The 18,016-nt window shown below is 45.1% G+C and overlaps 1 protein-coding gene across 1 annotated transcript in view; it reads right to left on the reverse strand.

Annotated features, from left to right (window-relative positions):
• LOC127659420 (vascular endothelial growth factor A-like) overlaps nt 1–16,737 on the reverse strand; it is a 34,660-nt gene extending 17,923 nt beyond the window's left edge. The window contains exons 1-4 of the mRNA XM_052149221.1: nt 15,999–16,737; nt 9,089–9,131; nt 7,989–8,185; nt 4,740–4,813 (exon numbers count right to left, since the gene is read on the reverse strand). Of these exons, the coding sequence (XP_052005181.1) occupies nt 4,740–4,813; nt 7,989–8,185; nt 9,089–9,131; nt 15,999–16,082 (398 nt within the window). The 5' untranslated portion in view covers nt 16,083–16,737. The remainder of the gene's footprint in view (nt 1–4,739; nt 4,814–7,988; nt 8,186–9,088; nt 9,132–15,998) is intronic.
• Between the last annotated feature and the right edge of the window lie 1,279 nt (nt 16,738–18,016).

Raw genomic sequence — 18,016 nt, forward strand, 5'->3', positions numbered from 1 at the left:
CTCCATCAAGGCCACCAACAATCCCTGCTTGAGCTCCGGCAGGATCAAGATCGGCGGTTCTTCGAGATCATGCGGGCTCAGGCAGAGGACCGACTCGCTATCCGGAGCCTCCTCAGCCAGGAGGCTGCGTCAGCCCCAGCCGCGACCCCGGACACCCACGCTACGCTGCCCCGCCCATGTTACAGAAGATGGGGGTGGCAGACGATCCTGAGGCCTTCCTCGACCTATTTGAGAGGACGGCTGAAATCTGGGGCTGGCCGCCCGAACAGTGGGCAGCCCGTCTAATTCCTCTCCTGTCCGGGAAGCACAGCTCGCGGCACAACAACTACCAGCGACGAACCTCCTGGCTTACTCTGACCTGAAGAGGGCCATTCTGCAGCGGGTTGGTCGGAGCCCGGAAGAGAATCGCCAGCTCTTCCGGAGCATGAAGCTGGAGAAGTCCGACCGCCCGTTTGCGTTTGTTCAACGGCTCCGGGACGCTTGTCGGCGGTGGCTGCTCGCGGGGACCGCGACGTCGAGGGAGTCATCGATCAGGTGGTACTGGAGCAATTTACGCAAAGACTGCCCAGGAGAACGGCGGAATGGGTCCAGTGCCACCGCCCGGCGTCGCTGGAGGCAGCTGTTCAGCTCGCGGAGGACCACCTGGCGGCGATGCCGAGGGCAGATGAGCCCTCCCCTCTCTCTCTCTCCCCTTCCCTGTGTCTTCCCCTGTTTCCCCCCTGTTCCCTCTCGCTCTGCTCTCTCCCCAGGGCCCGTTCCTGCCCCCGCGAGGCGTGGAGGATACATCAGACCAACTTCCCGGCTGTGGGAGAACCCGCCTAACCCTTCCCCGTCCTTCAGCCGCTCTCCTCCTCAGGTGGTGGCGCCCGCCAGCACGGGTGCGGCCGTGGCGCCTGGGCCGGTCTGTTGGAGATGCGGAGACCCGGACCACTTCCGGGATCAGTGTCCACTGATGGAGGTGGGGACGGTGGTGCGGGTCTCCGATGTCCCGCAGGCTGCCCCCGGTCGGGCTGGAGCGTACCGGGTCCCGGTAAGGATCCAGGGGGGTACATACCAAGCATTGATGGATACCGGCTGTAATCAGACCACCATCCACCAACGCTTGGTTCAACCCGGGCTTTGGGCACAGCTAAACGGGTGAGGGTGAGGTGTGTGCATGGGGATATTCACAAGTACCCCATGGTGACTTTAGCAATCAAATTCGGGGAGAAAAACATAGTGTGGAGGCAGCGGTTAGTTCCGCCTCACCCATCCGCTAATCTTGGGTACTGATTGGCCGAATTTTAGAAATGTATTAGAGGGAGTTTGTGCGGATGGGTCCTGCATGAAAGTGAGGAGGTGTGTGATGTGCGATGCTTTGGCAGGGAGGCGGAGCCGGGGCCGTCCTCGGCTGCTCCGAGTGACGAGGGAAGGGGCGAGGGGTCACCCCTCCTCTCAGGGAGTTCCCTGAGGGGACTTCCCCTTGGAGCAGTCGCGGGATGAAACCCTTAAGCACGCCTTTGACCAAGTGAGAGTAATCGATGGTCAACAACTCCGGCCGGGTGTCGCCATTTCATATCCGTATTTTTCGCTTATTAAAGATCGGTTATATAGAGTGACGTAAGACGCTCAAACAAAGGAGGAGGTGACACAATTGTTGATCCCACGGAGCCGCCGGGAAATGGTTTTCCAGGCGGCTCACTATAATCCTATGGCCGGTCACCTAGGGGAACGGAAAACACTTTTCCGTCTAATAGCCCGTTTCTATTGGCCGGGCATTGGCGGCGACGTCCGCAGGTGGTGTGCGGGGTGCCGCGAATGTCAGCTGGTAAACCCACCGGCCACCCCAAAAGCGCCTTTGCGCCCCTTCCATTGATCGAGGTTCCTTCGAGAGAATTGGAATGGACCTCGTCGGGCCATTAGAACGGACGTCACACGGACATCGCTTTGTGTTAGTCCTGGTGGATTACGCAACGCGATATCCGGAAGCAGTGCCTCTGAGCAACATCTCAGCACGCAGTGTTGCCGGGCACTCTTCAAGATAATCTCCCGGGTGGGGGTTCCGAAAGAAATCCTCACCGACCAAGGCACTACGTTTATGTCACGAACACTTCGCGAACTTTATGAATTATTGGGCGTTAAGTCGATTCGCACCAGCGTGTACCATCCGCAGACGGATGGGCTGGTGGAACGATTTAATAAAACACTCAAAAATATGATTCGTAAATTCGTGCACGAAGACGCTAGGAATTGGGATAAGTGGCTGGACCCCCTGTTATTCGCAGTACGAGAGGTCCCGCAAGCCTCCACGGGATTTTCCCCATTTGAGCTGCTGTACGGACGACGCCCACGCGGGGTCCTCGACGTCATCCGTGAAACTTGGGAGGAGGGACCTTCTAGTGCCAAAAATGAAATTCAATACGTTCTTGATCTTCGAGCAAAACTCCACACACTGGGGCAATTAACACAGGAGAATTTGCTCCAGGCTCAAGAACGCCAACGCCGGCTGTATGACAGGGGTGCTCAGCTACGGGAATTTGCACCGGGAGATAAAGTGCTTGTATTACTCCCAACATCGAGCTCAAAATTACTCGCTAAGTGGCAAGGACCCTTTGAGGTCACACGACGAGTGGGGACCTCGATTATGAAGTTAAACGTACCGATAGAGGGGGCGCGCGTCAAATATATCACCTCAACCTCCTGAAATTGTGGAGGGAAGAGGCGGCCTCTGTGACGTTGGCAACGGTAGTTCCGGAGAGGGCGGAGCTCGGACCGGAGGTAAACAAAGCCTGCGACCCTAACACCCCGGTTCCTTGTGGAGACCACCTCTCACCACGCCAACTCGCAGAGGTTTCCGAACTACAAAAGGAGTTTGCAGACGTGTTCTCTCCTCTACCGGGCCGTACAGACATCATACAACACCATATCGAGACCGAGCCGGGCGTAGTGGTACGTTGCCGCCCTTATCGCTTGCCCGAGCATAAAAAGAAAATAGTTCGGGAAGAATTGGACGCGATGATGGACATGGGAGTAATAGAAGAATCTCACAGCGATTGGTCCAGCCCGGTCGTCCTTGTTCCCAAGAGCGACGGGTCTGTACGTTTCTGTGTGGATTATAGAAAAGTCAATGCGGTGTCTAAATTTGATGCGTACCCAATGCCCCGTGTTGATGAACTGCTCGATTGGTTAGGTTCTGCTCGGTTTTATTCGACCTTGGATCTAACGAAGGGTTATTGGCAGATCCCCTTGACACCAATATCCCGTGAAAAAACGGCCTTCACCACGCCGTTCGGATTACACCAATTCGTGACGCTTCCGTTCGGTTTGTTCGGGGCACCAGCCACGTTTCAGCGCCTCATGGATAGGATCCTCAGACCACATACTGCTTACGCCACTGCTTATCTAGATGATATCATCATTTATAGCAATGATTGGCAGCGGCACTTGCAACATCTGAGGGCCGTCCTGAGATCGCTGCGGCGGGCGGGGCTCACGGCAAACCCGAAAAAGTGCGCGGTTGGGCGTGTGGAGGTACGGTATCTGGGGTTCCACTTGGGTCATGGCCAGGTGCGACCCCAAATTGACAAGACCGCGGCGATTGCGACTTGCCCTAGACCCAAGACCAAAAAGGGGGTGAGGCAGTTCCTGGGGCTGGCTGGCTATTACAGACGGTTTGTACCTAATTATTCGGATGTCACCAGCCCGCTGACTGACCTTACTAAAAAGGGGCTCCAGATTCGGTCCAGTGGTCAGAGCAGTGCCAACAGGCGTTTACAGAGATTAAAGCTGCACTTTGTGGGGGCCGCTTTGCATGCACCTGACTTCTCTCTCCCTTTTGTTTTGCAGACGGACGCTTCAGACAGAGGGTTGGGCGCCGTGCTCTCGCAGTTGGTGGAGGGAGAGGAGCGCCCGGTGCTGTACATTAGCCGGAAGCTCTCCTTGAGGGAGACTAAGTACATCACCGTAGAGAAGGAGTGTTTGGCCATCAAGTGGGCGGTCCTCACCCTCCGATACTACCTGCTGGGGCGAGCCTTCACCCTCTGCTCGGATCACGCCCCACTGCAGTGGCTCCACTGCATGAAAGATACGAACGCCCGGATCACCCGTTGGTATCTGGCCCTCCAGCCTTTTAAGTTCAAGGTGGTCCACAGACCGGGGGTGCAGATGGCTGCCGCTGACTTCCTCTCCAGAAATGGGGGAGTGGTAGGCAGGCCGGATGACGCCCGGCCTGAGTCGGGCGGTGGGGGTATGTGGCAGCGGGCGTGGTCAAGCGCCCGTCCGGAGAGAAAGCGGTAAGGGCGCTCACACCTGAGCTAAATGATGACTAACACCTGTGTCTGATTGCAGTAACATGAGGAGAGCGGCATAAAAAGGGCAGGAGCGACGGAGCAAGGGAGAGAGAGAAAAGAAGAAAAGGCTGTCTCTGGAGACCCTGAGAAAAAGATTAAAAGACTGACCCTTTAAGTTGACACTGAAAAGAAAAGATTAAAAGACTGACCCTTTAAGTTGACACTGAAAAGAAAAGATTAAAAGACTTACCCTTTAAGTTTACACCGCTTTCCTTGTTTTGTTCTACACCATGTCATGGAGGTTGCTCGCGCAGTGTGCACATGGTCAAATGGAGTATACTTTGGGCTTTAGGGTTAGTCTCTAGTCATTATAATTACCTCTATAAGTATAAAAATATATGTCTAGGGTTTTCATTAGATAGGTAAACTTGTGTGTGTGTGTGTGTGTGTGTGTGTGTGTGTGTGTCTCACCTGCACTCACACTGGTTGTGTTCAGTGAAAGGCAGCTGTACAAGTTCATGCTTCATATATGAGGTCCTCATAAGCTGTGGAGAGTTTAACACAGTGGTCAGGGGTCAGTGTTCAGACAGACATGTTCACACACACACACACACACACACACACACACACACACACAACAAGAGATTCACAATCTGTTCCGCATAGTAATGACTCCATCTTTTATCCTTAATCTCTCTATACAGTACGTGACCAGGATTCAACCTGATCCATTACTTAAACTCCATCCACCCACTCTGAATATGTATGACTAACTCACACTGTGTGTGTGTGTGTGTGTGTATGTGTGTGTCTTATTAGCTGTTTTTTCCACTATTCTAAGCTATGTGGTTGGTATGGGGTGTTCATTGTGTCTTGGGGGTGTTTGATCCATAAAAGGTGTCATTATTGCTGTATGTAAGTGTATGGATATTTCAAACTAATGCAGAGGAACACATGTTGAAGCTATAGTGATGAGATACATGATCGCAAGTGAGACAGATCATATTAGTAAGATATTATTAAGATAATATAATTTAAGTGAAATTATTTTATTATGTGAGAACAAAGAGATTGTGGAGTGATACAAGAGACACGGCTATATATGAATGTAATAGTAGTTTTCAGCTGCAAGTCTTCTAGAGAACATGTAATAAATGTTACATATCTGTATGGTATGTCAATATTGCGTATTGCATACTCCAAGATAAGTTTATGCAACATGTATGGGTGTGTGGGTGTGAAAGGTTGGTATCCTGTGTACACTGATGATCCAAAACATTATGACCACCTGCCTAATGCTGTTGGTCCTCCGCGTGCTGGCAAAACAGTGCCGACCATCCGAGGCATGGACTCTACAAGAACCCTGAATGTGTCCTGTGGTATCTGGCACCAAGACATTAGCAGCAGTTCCTTCAAGTTCTGTCATTTGTGAGGTGGAGCCACTGTGGATTGGACTTGTTGGTCCAGCACATCCCACAGATGCTTAATCGGACTGAGATCTGGGGAATTTGGAGGCCAGGGCAACACCTTGAACTCGTCATCATGTTCTTCAAACCATTCCTGAACAATATGTGCACGTGGCAGTGCACATTATCCTGCTGAAAGAAGCCACTGCCATCAGGAAATACCATTGCCATGAAGGGGTGTATCTGGTCTGCAACGATGTTTAGGTAGGTGGCACGTGTCAAATTGATGTTCACTTGAATGGCCGGATCCTGGGTTTCCCAGTAGAACTTCGCCAAGTGCATCACACTCCCTCCACCGGCTTGTCGTCTTCCCACATTGCATCCTGGTGCAATAACTTCCCCAGGTAAATGGCGCACAAAAAAAAAAAAAAAACGGGACTCATTGGACCAGGCGACCTTCTTCCACTTCTCCAAGGTCCAGTTCTGACTATCACGTGCCCATTGTAGATGCTTTCGACGGTGGACAGGGGTCATCATGGGCACTCTGAAGGTCTGCGGCTACACAGCCCCATACACAACAGGGTGCGATGCACTGTGTGTTGTGACACATTCCTCTAGTAACCATCCTTACAAATTTGATGTGACTTGTGCCACAGTAGACCTTCTGTCCATTCAGACCAGATGAGACCCTTTGTTGCCCTAGCGCATCAATGAGATTTTGGCTCCCAACACCTTGTCGCAAGTTTGTGGTTTGTACCTCCTCGGACCACTGTCAGTAGGTGCTCGCCACTGCTGAGCGGGAGCACCCCACAAGCCTTGCTGTTTCAGAGATGCTCTGACCCAGTTATCTAACAATTTGGCCCTTGTCCAATTAGCTCAGGTCTTTACTCCTGTCCATTTCTCCTGCATTCAACATGTTGACTATGAGAAGTGATTGTTCCCTTACCATCTAATCTACCCAGACCTTGACATGTGGCCTTGTTAGGAGATGATCAACCTTATTTGCTTCACTTGTGAGTGGCCATAATGTTATAGCTCATTGGTATATGTGTTGGGCAGTTTGGATAAGTAGGGTCATGTTGTGTATGTGAATATGATGTAACATATGCTTTTTTTGTTTGTTGATCTATCCATGTTTTATACTTCCGTGGTTATTGTGTGTACTCAAGAACTGTTTCTTATTATTAGAATGGTTAACAAAGATTGTGCTATTTAATGACGTCTGAGCATCGCAAAACAGCGTGCTATTTCAGTTGCTGAAGTACTGAGTTTACTTGCATTTCCTGCAAGTCACTTTGGACTTCCAAGTCAAATTTTAGTTTGAAAAATGGCAGAATAGAAAAGCATTTCTTTAAAAATGATCAATCTATTTTTCTTTTAATAGATGAAGGCTATTCCGTGCACTACTGAAATGAAAAAAAAAAAGCAAACTGGATCTAACTAGGACAGAAAGAAAAATGGACGGTTCATTTACACAACAACATGTAGACAAGAACATATGAGTCTCTAGTTTGAGAAACAGACTTCTCACAGTTCCTTAACTAGCAGCTTCAATGACCAGTACATGACAAACACCTACATAGCATAACTACCTACCATAAAAGTAATCCATATGACCCCAGTGGGTAAATCCATGTCTTTAAAAGAAATAGATACTGCTACATTTTTACTATAAATCTTCACTTTCACATTCTTCTTCATTTGTTTTTGTCGATTCACATTCTTCGTGCATATCGCCACCTACTGCACAGGGAGGACAATTTATAGTAAAAAAAAATAATTGACTTAGATATTGAACTGTTTCACACCCACACCTATCATATCACTTCAGGAGACATGGATTAAACCACAGGATTACTTTTATGCTGCCTTTTATGTGCTTTTTTGAGCTTCAAAATTCTGGTCACCATTCAATTACATTGTATGGATCTACAGAGCTGAAATATTCTTCTTAAAATCTTCATTTATGTTCATCAGAAGAGAGAAAGTCATACCCATCTGTGATGGCATGAAGGTGTTTAAATGAGAGAATTTTCATTTTTGGGTGAACTATCTGTTTGTTACATTTTAATAGGGACACTAATTAATTAATAATTGTTATTAAGCATTTATCACATGTGAGATAAAATTGCTCATTATTTTCCAGGTATTGCAAGAGTCAACCTTATGCATGCTGTCATAACTGCATATTAATAATATATAATGCATTTGTAAATGTATTATAAGTCATTAATGAACAATGAAATAAACCCTTAACTAAGAGAACATTGATGTAAGGTGTTACCAAAGTGTGATAATGGATGTGTGCGTGTACCTCCATGACAAGTGTGTGTGTCTGTGATGGCACACACTCCAGTGCCTCGTCAGAGCAGCAGCCTCCACAGCGGCGCAGTGTTACACATGATGGCAGGTAGAGGTGATGCGTCTCCCACGGAAACTCCCGCCAAACGTCCACCAGTGTCTCTCTGGGGTGACACCCACTTCTCTGATACACATCCAGCCACCTCACCACTGACAGACAGACAGAGAGAGAGAGAGAGAGAGAGAGAGAGAGAGAGAGAGAGAGAGAGAGAATGAGGAAATAAATGAGATGGAGAAAAAAACTGCCAGGCAAGAAAACAGAGCACTCTTAAAAATAAAGGTTCCAATGAAAGGACTTAAATATTGATCTATTTCTCACCCACACCTATCAAAACACTTCTGAAGACAGATTTAATCACTGGAGTCTGATGTATTACTTTTATGCTGCCTTTATGTGCTTTTTGGAGCTTCACATTTCTGGCCACCATTCAATTGTAATTCAATTGTATGGACCTAAAGAGCTGAGATGTTCTTCAAAAAATCAAAAGCCATACACATCTGGGACTGCATGAGGGTTAGTAATGATGAGAGAATTTTCATTTTTGGGTGAACTATCCCTTTAAGTAATTAGTAGTTGAAGGCACCTACTATAATGTAGGGCCCAGTTTTCTTTTTAGGTTTGCCGATTAACATAAAACCTTGGTGGTTCTTCCATTTGAACAGTAATGTCAGGAAGTATATTTGATATCATTTTGTACATAATAAAATATTGAGAACACATTTTCATCAGAAATTTCCACTCTTTTGCATGAAGCTATATAGTCCCTGGCATGTAAACTAAAATAATAGTTGGCCTCTATGCAGGGATATACAGTACATAGTAGCTAGATAAACGTGTTTCTTGTAACATCTGTTATCCTGTATTTTATCACTGTACTGATCGATTAGCATTCAGGACCTCAACAATCTATTTTATCCATTTAAAAGGTCTTTAGTTGTCACTCTTGAAGCTTACAGTAACAAAACAGAGTACACCTTACCAATAACACACACATACTGTAACTATGACCTGTATAACAGAAGGAGAGTGATAAAGAATGTGTGGCTCAATACCTTCTCCAGAACTGTGGCTCTCTGTCGGCTTCCAGTGCTCTGACTGGGAAAGAACACAGACACAGTGTCAGACACAACATACGACAGGGACAATAACAAAACCACTTATTTCGTTCTCTGAATGTCAAATGAAAATCTGACTCCAGTGTTCTTAGAACACAACACTGAAAAAAATGAATAATGCTTTTCTGAATCAGCTGACAGTGTATTTGTGCCAGAGCAGGATAAAGGTGGAAATTAGCACACATTTATACAAACACACAACTCTTTACAGTGGGTCGCAACTCTGGAACAAGGTCACTGCTGAGGAAGAGATCAGACTTTGCACTACATCCCAAATAACACACACAAACCCACACATACACACACATATAGCTTTGGACTGCTGTACCTCACACTGTGAGAGATATATCATAAAAGTATTATAAATGACTCGTACATTACATGTCTTCTGAAGCCCTATGATAGCTCTGTGGCAGAGGGGACTGTAGAGTGTAGGAGGGCGGGGCCAGGCTCAGTTTTTTATGAAACTATTATTTACATTGTCAAGCCGGTTCTCGCCTCCTTGCCCATTAACTGCTTTACATTGGTGCCGAAACCCGGGAAGGAGGAGGGATGCCCATCGCGGAGTCCTCGACACGGCCGTCCATCCAGGGGTGCGGCGCTGCCATCCGCCGGGGTATGGAGTAGCCCGACCGCCCTGACGCGGGGAACGGCTGCCGTCCACGAGACGAGTGGGGACTGGACTCCCCAACCGCCTGGAGTGATGGAGCCGCTGCCAGAGGTGGAAGAGTGCCATGCCATCCCACACTAATGCAGAGTGAAAGAAGACCGCCGTCTGGGCCGCTGCCATGGGGCGAAGGAGTGTCCCCACGAGTCGCCGGGAACGCTGAGGGGCGTTCTGTCCACGTGATAGTGCATCAGAGAACTAATGCAGAGGGATTTTATTCCCTCTTTCTCTCTCTCTCTCTCTCTCTCTCTCTCTCTCTCTCTCTCTGTCGCTCCGTGTTGGCCTTTGTCCCTTGCCTATTTTATTTGTTGTTGTTTTACCCTCCTGCCTCCTCCCAGGTCGAGCAAGGTGGGGATGACCCACCGGCAGACGGGGTGCAAGGCATGATGTACAGGCTCCCCAGCCTGTGGAAATGCTGGGACGAGTGTAGAGCGGAGGAGAGCGGGGCCGGGCTGGAACAACGCACGCCCGGTCCACAATCAGCCTGATGGGGGCGTGCAAGGAATAAAGGCGGCCGGTGATGAGGGTTCGAGAGAGAGAGAGAATTACAGGCAGCTGCTCTGTGTGTTTATGTTTGTGTGTTTTTCATTCAGTTTTCCATTAAACTATTATTTATATTATCAAGCTGGTTCTCGTCTGCTCCTTTCCCTTTACGTCCTGCATTACATGGACGTTTTCAGCAAATAACGCCTTAAATGTTGGTCTGTTCCTCACACAGATAGCCTTAGTTGACTTAGGATATAAAGCAAGTCGTATGGTGCTTTGTGGACCATTTTAGCGCTTGGAAGCCCCTGGTCACCATTCACTTTCCTCGTATGGTAAAAAGAGCACCTTCAAGATTCTGCTCAACTTTCCTTTTGTGTTCCACTGAAGAAAGAAACTCATAGGGGTTTGGGACAACATAAAGACAAGTCAATGATGACAGGATTTTAATTTTTGGGTAAACTATCCCTTTAACATGGGTTTGTAACAGTATGTGTTGAGAGGCGTCTGTGTTGAAATATGAAGGTTGAGTCATTCATCTTCCTCCTGCCTTTGTGCCATTGTGAAATCCAGCAGCCAGGGTCAGAGTTGGCAAGGAGGACTGGCACACACACGAATATTCACTTTCTTTCTCTGAAACACACACAGAATCTGTGTCACGAACCCCTCTCCTCTGCCCCATCTCCGCTTCCTCGAGCACGCACACATGCACTCCGCGAGCGTGCTCGCTTCCCGCTCCCTCGCTCCGCCCCCTTGAGCTCGTACGCTCTTTTTCCTCCCTCGGGCTTCCATGCCCGGTTTTGCTATTACGAGCTCTCGCTCGTAAACTATCTCCCCCCTCTGGCTCACATGCCCGCTTCAGCCAGAACATTATGACCACCTGCACTCACGCGCTTCCAATCCCCACACATTAGTTTCACCTGCACTCGTCTCATCACCCGTCATTGTTTACACCTGCACTCGCACCTATATATATCACTATCCTTTCGTTTGTATGGGGTTTGGTTATTGTGTTTAGTTTCCCGCATCTTTGCCCCCCGCTAGTCTCGTCTAGTTTTGCCTCCTCTTGTCTTCCTCTTAGCTTGCCAGCTCCTCTTGTTCCCCTGTCTTTTGCTCCCTCTAGTCCCCTCTTGTATACATCCTGTTTACCCCGGCTTTGACCCTCGCTCCCTCGACTACTCTCCGGATTTGCCCCCTTTGCTCTCTTTGATTCCCCGGCTTTGACCCTACGCTTCCACGACTACTCTTCACTGGATTTGCCCCTTGTTTGTACTTTTGCCTGCACTGCTTTTATTTAATAAAGCAGTTTTCTCCAACATTGTGACTGTCTCATCTTGTGTGTGTGTGTGCGGGTTACAATCTGGATTGGCTGGATCAGCCCTCTCTTTCTAAGAGCCCTTGAATTGGAGCACCAATCATGAGCTCAGCTGCCCTGCTCTCCTACAATCCCCCTCCACTTGCAGTCTGGACATCAGTCTGCCGTCTGTCAATGGATTCAAGTGTTCAGAACTGATGTTTTCAATCTAAACAGAAGGTTTTCAACTGTCATAGTACTATACGTCTGAACTGAGCTAAATGTTGAACTGTAAACACAAGATATGATCTTCATGTTACCCACCTAGAGATAGCAACTACAATATCACTAATGTCAGAGTTTTCAACCACTCACCCCCTGGGGGAACATGAAGGTAATGCAGGGATAGTAGCGGATCTTGACATAGGCAATGTAGGCAGTCACTTCGAGCTGCAGTGTTCACTGGGGTGCCCCGATCAGTCTTGGAAACTAACTAGCTGCTAACTTAATTACATTATACACTAACGTCACAGTATTTCAACTATTTCCACAATCGTGTAACTTTTCCAAGCAACTTTTTTCAATGAGTAATGGTGTAATTTTACAAAGCACTACGTTGCTTTTTGTCAAGCAGCTGACAAGAACAACTAAACTTTAATAAAACGTACTTCCCTAAACTGTCCTCTCTCTCACAGGAACATTTAAAGAAATTCCAAAATATATTCTCTCATTAAAAGATACACTCACTGAGCACTTTATTAGGTACACCTGTACATCTACTTATTTATGCGATTATCTAATCAGCCAATCATGTGCCAGGAGTGCAATGCATAAAATCATGCAGATATGGGTCAGGAGCTTCAGTTAATGTTCACATCAACCATCAGAATGGGGAAAAATAGTATCTCAGTGATTTCAACTGTGGCATGATGGGCTGGTTTGAGTATTTCTGTAACTGCTGATCTTCTGGGATTTTCACACAAACAACAGTCTCTAGAATTTACTCCGAATGGTGCCAAAACAAAAACATCCAGTGAGCGCCAGTTCTGCAGACAGAAACACTTTGTTGATGACAGAGGTCAACAGAGAATGACCAGACTGGTTTGAGCTGACAGAAAGGCTACGGTAACTCAGATAACCACTCTGTACAATTGCAGTGAGCAGAATAACATCTCAGAATGCACAACATGTTGAACATTGAGGCGGATGGGCTACAACAACTGAAGACCACATCAGGCACTTTATTAGGACCATAGTGTTCCTAATAAAGTGCTCAGTTAGTGTATTTTGGAGATATGAGGTGATGTTCATGCAGTGCAAGTCAATGGGGTCCAACATTTCCAAGCTCCAAAAAGAACTTAAAGGTGGCTCTCCCCATGTACATGCCCTGTACACGCTTCAAAACATGATCATGCCAAGGAGAGTGCAGATTTATAGTGGAAAAAGGAGTTACATTTTGAACTGTTTTTCACCTGAAACGATCATATCCTTCAGAAGACATGGATTAAACCACATGAATCGCTTGGATTATCTTTATGCAGCCTTTATTTCCTTTTTGGAGCTTGTTTGGACCCATTTATTTGCATTGTATTTAAATGTACATTTTTTCATTTGGCAGATGCTTCTATCCAAAGCGACTTACAAAAGAGGAATAATATACATCATAAGCGATTCATCTTAAGGGAATAGCAGTATGAAAAGTGCTGCATTACAAAGTTTCACTAGCATCAGAATATTAGTATCCAAGACAGATTAGAGTGCAACATGAATATAATTATTTTTTATGAGTGCATGGTCAAGTGCTTATGAAAAAGATGTGGTTTTAGACGATTTTTTTTAAAGACAAAGAGTGAGTCAGGGGCCTGGGTAACTCAGCGAGTAAAGACGCTGACTAACACACCTGGAATCGCAAGTTCTAATCCAGGGCGTGCTGAGTGACTCCAGTCAGGCTTCCTAAGCAACCAATTGGCCCGGTTTCTAGGGTGGGTAGAGTCACGTTGGGTTAACCTCTTCATGGTTGCTATAATGTGGTTCGCTCTGGGTGGGGCACATGGTGAGTTGTGCGTGGATGCCGCGGAGAATAGCGTGAAGCCTCCACACAGGCTAGGTCTCCATGGTAACGCGTTCAACAAGCCACGTGATAAGATGCGTGGAATGACTGTCTCAGATGCGGAGGCAACTGAGAGTCGTCCTCCACCACCCGGATTGAGGCGAGTCACTATGCCACCACAAGGACTTAGTGCACATTGGGAAGAAAATGGGAGAAATGGGAGAAAAAAAAAGACAGAGTGAGTCTGCTTCACGGATGGAGTAGGGAAGGTCATTCCATCAACGAGATACAGTGAAACTGAAAGTCCAGGAAAGTGATTCGGTGCCTCTTTGTGTTGATACAACAAGATGCCGCTCATTAGCCGGCCACATGCTTCTGTTGGGACTGTTGTATGGATATATTAACATCATACCTCATTCTGCTCATTCAGGAGAAGAAAGAAAGTCATACGAGTTTGAGATGGCATAAAGTAGGAGTAAGGAGTAAATGATGAGAGAATTTTCATTTTTGGTTGATTCCTTTAAGTGAATCATTTCTGATCTCATTAATGGCACCATGTGAGTCAGGACCGCCGTGGACTGATATATATATATATATACACACACACACACATCCATACACTTTCTATATAGTTATGAATGCATTTCTAAATGTGTTTTTGTTCTATAATTTATTTAAAATGTGTTGTTGAAATAAACTGTAACTTATTTCAGCTTTGGTTGATTCTATGGAGTATGAAACCATCATCTAAAAAACGATGGGTTGGAGAAGGTTCACAACCTTATGTGAGTGGAAGAGTTAGTGTGCGTGCATGTGTGAGAGTGTGTGAGAGAAAGTCCTAAGAGGTCACAGGGTTAAGCCTGCTGAAGTCATGCCATTCCTTACCATGCGTTTGGGACGCACTAACACTGACAGCATGGTTTTCAGCAGTGTGATGCAACATTCTGATGGTTCACATTTCACAGCATCATCATTGATGGCATATTCAATAATGAATTATTTAAATTAATATCACTCATATAGATCACATCCAAGAACCATCATCATTGCCAAATGCACCGCGGTCTAATAAATAATTGCAGTTTCGGCTAAACACAACAGGAGAAATGATGAGTTTCTTGTGCAGCATCATTACGAAAATTTTTGGTGTGCATCCATAAAGCACAGCTCCGGTCACACGTACACCGGCCACATACCGCTCTCTGGAATAACGCGCTGGAGATGCACATATTAATCAGTTTGAGCCTGTCGATTCAAATTCTTCAACTCCGAAAGCTGATATAGCCAAAATACTTGCTATATACCTGATCTTATGGCTGTACTGTTGATAAGAGCATGTGCACGTGAAGATAATGATACGAAATGACGTGCATGCGTCATAGTCTGAGATCCAGCAAAAAAAGAAAACCAAAACATCATAGTCTTTAGGACATAATTACATTAACATAAAAAAAATACATATGTAGATGTTGTAAAGTAATCACTATTTTAAGTCCAATATGAATTAAAAATATTATATTGCATACATATTTAAATAATAATAATGTAAAACTACATCTTCATTACATCTTAATATTAATAGTGACCACGCCCCCAAACTTGCATGACAGAAAAGCCCAGGGTGGGCTTTTATAAATCCACCAGGACATAAAACAGAAACCATGTAACCTAAACATATTTGAATTGCTGGGTTTCAAGAATCTATATGATTTTATTTGGGCTTTATAGCTTTAAATGCCATCATGCCAAACGTTAATGACCGCCAGGTTATTTCAGCACACACACACACACACACACACACACACACACACACACACACACACACACACACACACACACACACACACACACACACACACACCCTAAGAAGAGTGTTGTGCATTATCTCGGCTCGATAAAGTCTGATTTTACAAGCAATAGTTTAGAATTATGCCATAATAAAACATACTTATCAAGTGAGCCGATTCAGTGTTGTTAAATTAATCAAATATAAGATTAAAAACTGATTAAAAGATTGTAAAATGCAGGGTGTCCAATGGGTCACACTTTACAGCAGTGTTTACTGTAAATGAGTCACTACGACGTAATTATTAAGGATTTATGAAATTATATATGTATTATATTACTAAACAAATATTAAAAATAAAAATCGAAAAATAATCAAATAAATATATAAAAAACACTTTTATTAAAAAAATATGTATGCTAAAATAAATATTGAATAATTAATTACTTAATAAATTACTAAATGTATAAAGTTATTTTGGTAGCTGCTTGTACATAGCTGTAATATAAAGTGTTACTGTCCAATGTTTTAAAACATCGTAATAATTCTGATAACCCTTGTTCTTACCGATGTCTTGGCACAGTGTGTGGGCATTCTAGTAAGTGACACGAAATGAAACATTCCCAGAATAACTCGAAGCTTGATCCCCATTGTTGGAGTTGACCAAGAAAAGTCAGAAATAGTTATATGATATAACCGGTCCAACGTCCAATGCTCACAGTTATTTAATGATTATTCCCAACTTTCACCACGAATCCAACATATTTAATTTACTGAGGAGATTTTCAAAAAACAGGGCGATCGTCGTTCCTGTCATGGTTTCATGAGAAGATGAAACCCCCCAGACAACATTAAATGCATGAAGTTTTGAAAGCAGATGAAAAAGGGGAAACGAGAAAGGCTCCTTGAGAAGTTCAGGTACAGTATTCTGCCTTAAAGAAGGTCGCGTTCATCAGAAATCCCAATTGGCTGTGTAGAGTTTGCGTGCGCCGGTATAATTCCATGCATTTCATTTACACCGGCACCAGCAACAATCCCGGTGGCAGAGAGAGTCCTGTTATAATATGTCCTTATGATCCAGGGCAATAGATTTCTGATAACACATACATAAATCCTCAAGAAACGATGCCGTGTGCCTTCTGAAGGTCCCTGTCCCTCCCATCTGGCATTTCAGACTCGGTTTGTGCGGCGCATCCCGAGCTACTGTAGGTCACCACTGAAATCATGCCCACCAAAAACCCATGATGACGTTTGCCTTGACAGACACAAGACTTCTATAATCCGCGACATAAACATAAGATAGCTACTGCAGATGTAGAATACAATGCACACACGTCCATATGGGACAGATCTGAGAGAAGTGATCCTTTGATATATTAAGTTTTCCCTATTCTCTTATTTGCCCTTCAGGACTCAAGCAGGAGCGCACACACGCCGCAACTCTCGGTGCGCGTCACCGTCGCGCTCGTGGAACTTTTCCCCCCTCTGACGCACAGACTTTGCTCGCTCAGACCTGCACAGGTGTAATGCTCGTGCATTGTGAAGTGGACAATTATTAACTGGCTCTTGGTGTTTTTTTTAATTGTTTTTCTGTATCAGGGTGTGTTAAAGGGATAGTTCACACAAAAATGAAAATTCTCTCATCATTTACTCACCCTCATGCCATCCCAGATGTGTATGACTTTCACTCTTTTGATGAACACAAACGAAGATTTTTAGAAGGATATCTCAGCCCTGAAGGTCCATATAATGTAAGTGAATGGTGAACTTTGAAGATCCAAATCACATTAAGGCTGCATAAAAGTAATCCATATGACTCCAGTGGTTACATCAATATCATATTTAACTATTTTTTACTATAAATCACCACTTTCACTTTCAGAATCAAACTTTTGAACGCCAGAGTATTTTTTAGGTTGTTTGCTCATCTGCAATTTCCACTCAGATGTCAATAAGACATTCAGCAGATGTCTTTGAGATGTTTCTGATTTAGATTTTTTTAAAGATCTTTAGCAGATGTTAATTTCAATACGATGCTTTCCAGACGAAACACTCTTAAACAGACATCAGAGATTTATGTGTGCTATCTGCAATCCCATGTGCTTCAGGAGTAACTTGAGCAAAATAAAATAAAAATGGAAGTTGAAGCCAATGGGGCTCCATTATACAATTAAATGTAATTAATTACTTGGGGTTTAGAGCACACAAACAAAATGCTCTGACGAACTTCGTGTTTGCCTGCGTTTAGCGGCAAAAGCCATATCTGGGAGCAAAAGCATGTCAGACAGATCTGGGAGGGAATAGTATACAAAATAACCAGAGCAACATTTCAGATGATTTTGATGATATTATTTTAGCATTCACATGGCTTGTTGAGGAAAAGTCACATGACTTAACATTGCTGTGAAAAAAGCCCCCATCCCGATTTCTTTTGTTTTTGTGTATTTCTCATACTAAATTGTTCCAGAAATCTAACATAAAACAAAGGCAATCTGAGTAAACACAAAATACAGTTTTTAAATGATAATGTTATTTATTGAAGCAAAAAGTTATCCAATACCAACTGGGTCTGTGTTAAAAAGTAT

This window comes from Xyrauchen texanus, chromosome 19 (assembly GCF_025860055.1).
Source record: "Xyrauchen texanus isolate HMW12.3.18 chromosome 19, RBS_HiC_50CHRs, whole genome shotgun sequence".
NCBI lineage: Eukaryota > Metazoa > Chordata > Actinopteri > Cypriniformes > Catostomidae > Xyrauchen > Xyrauchen texanus.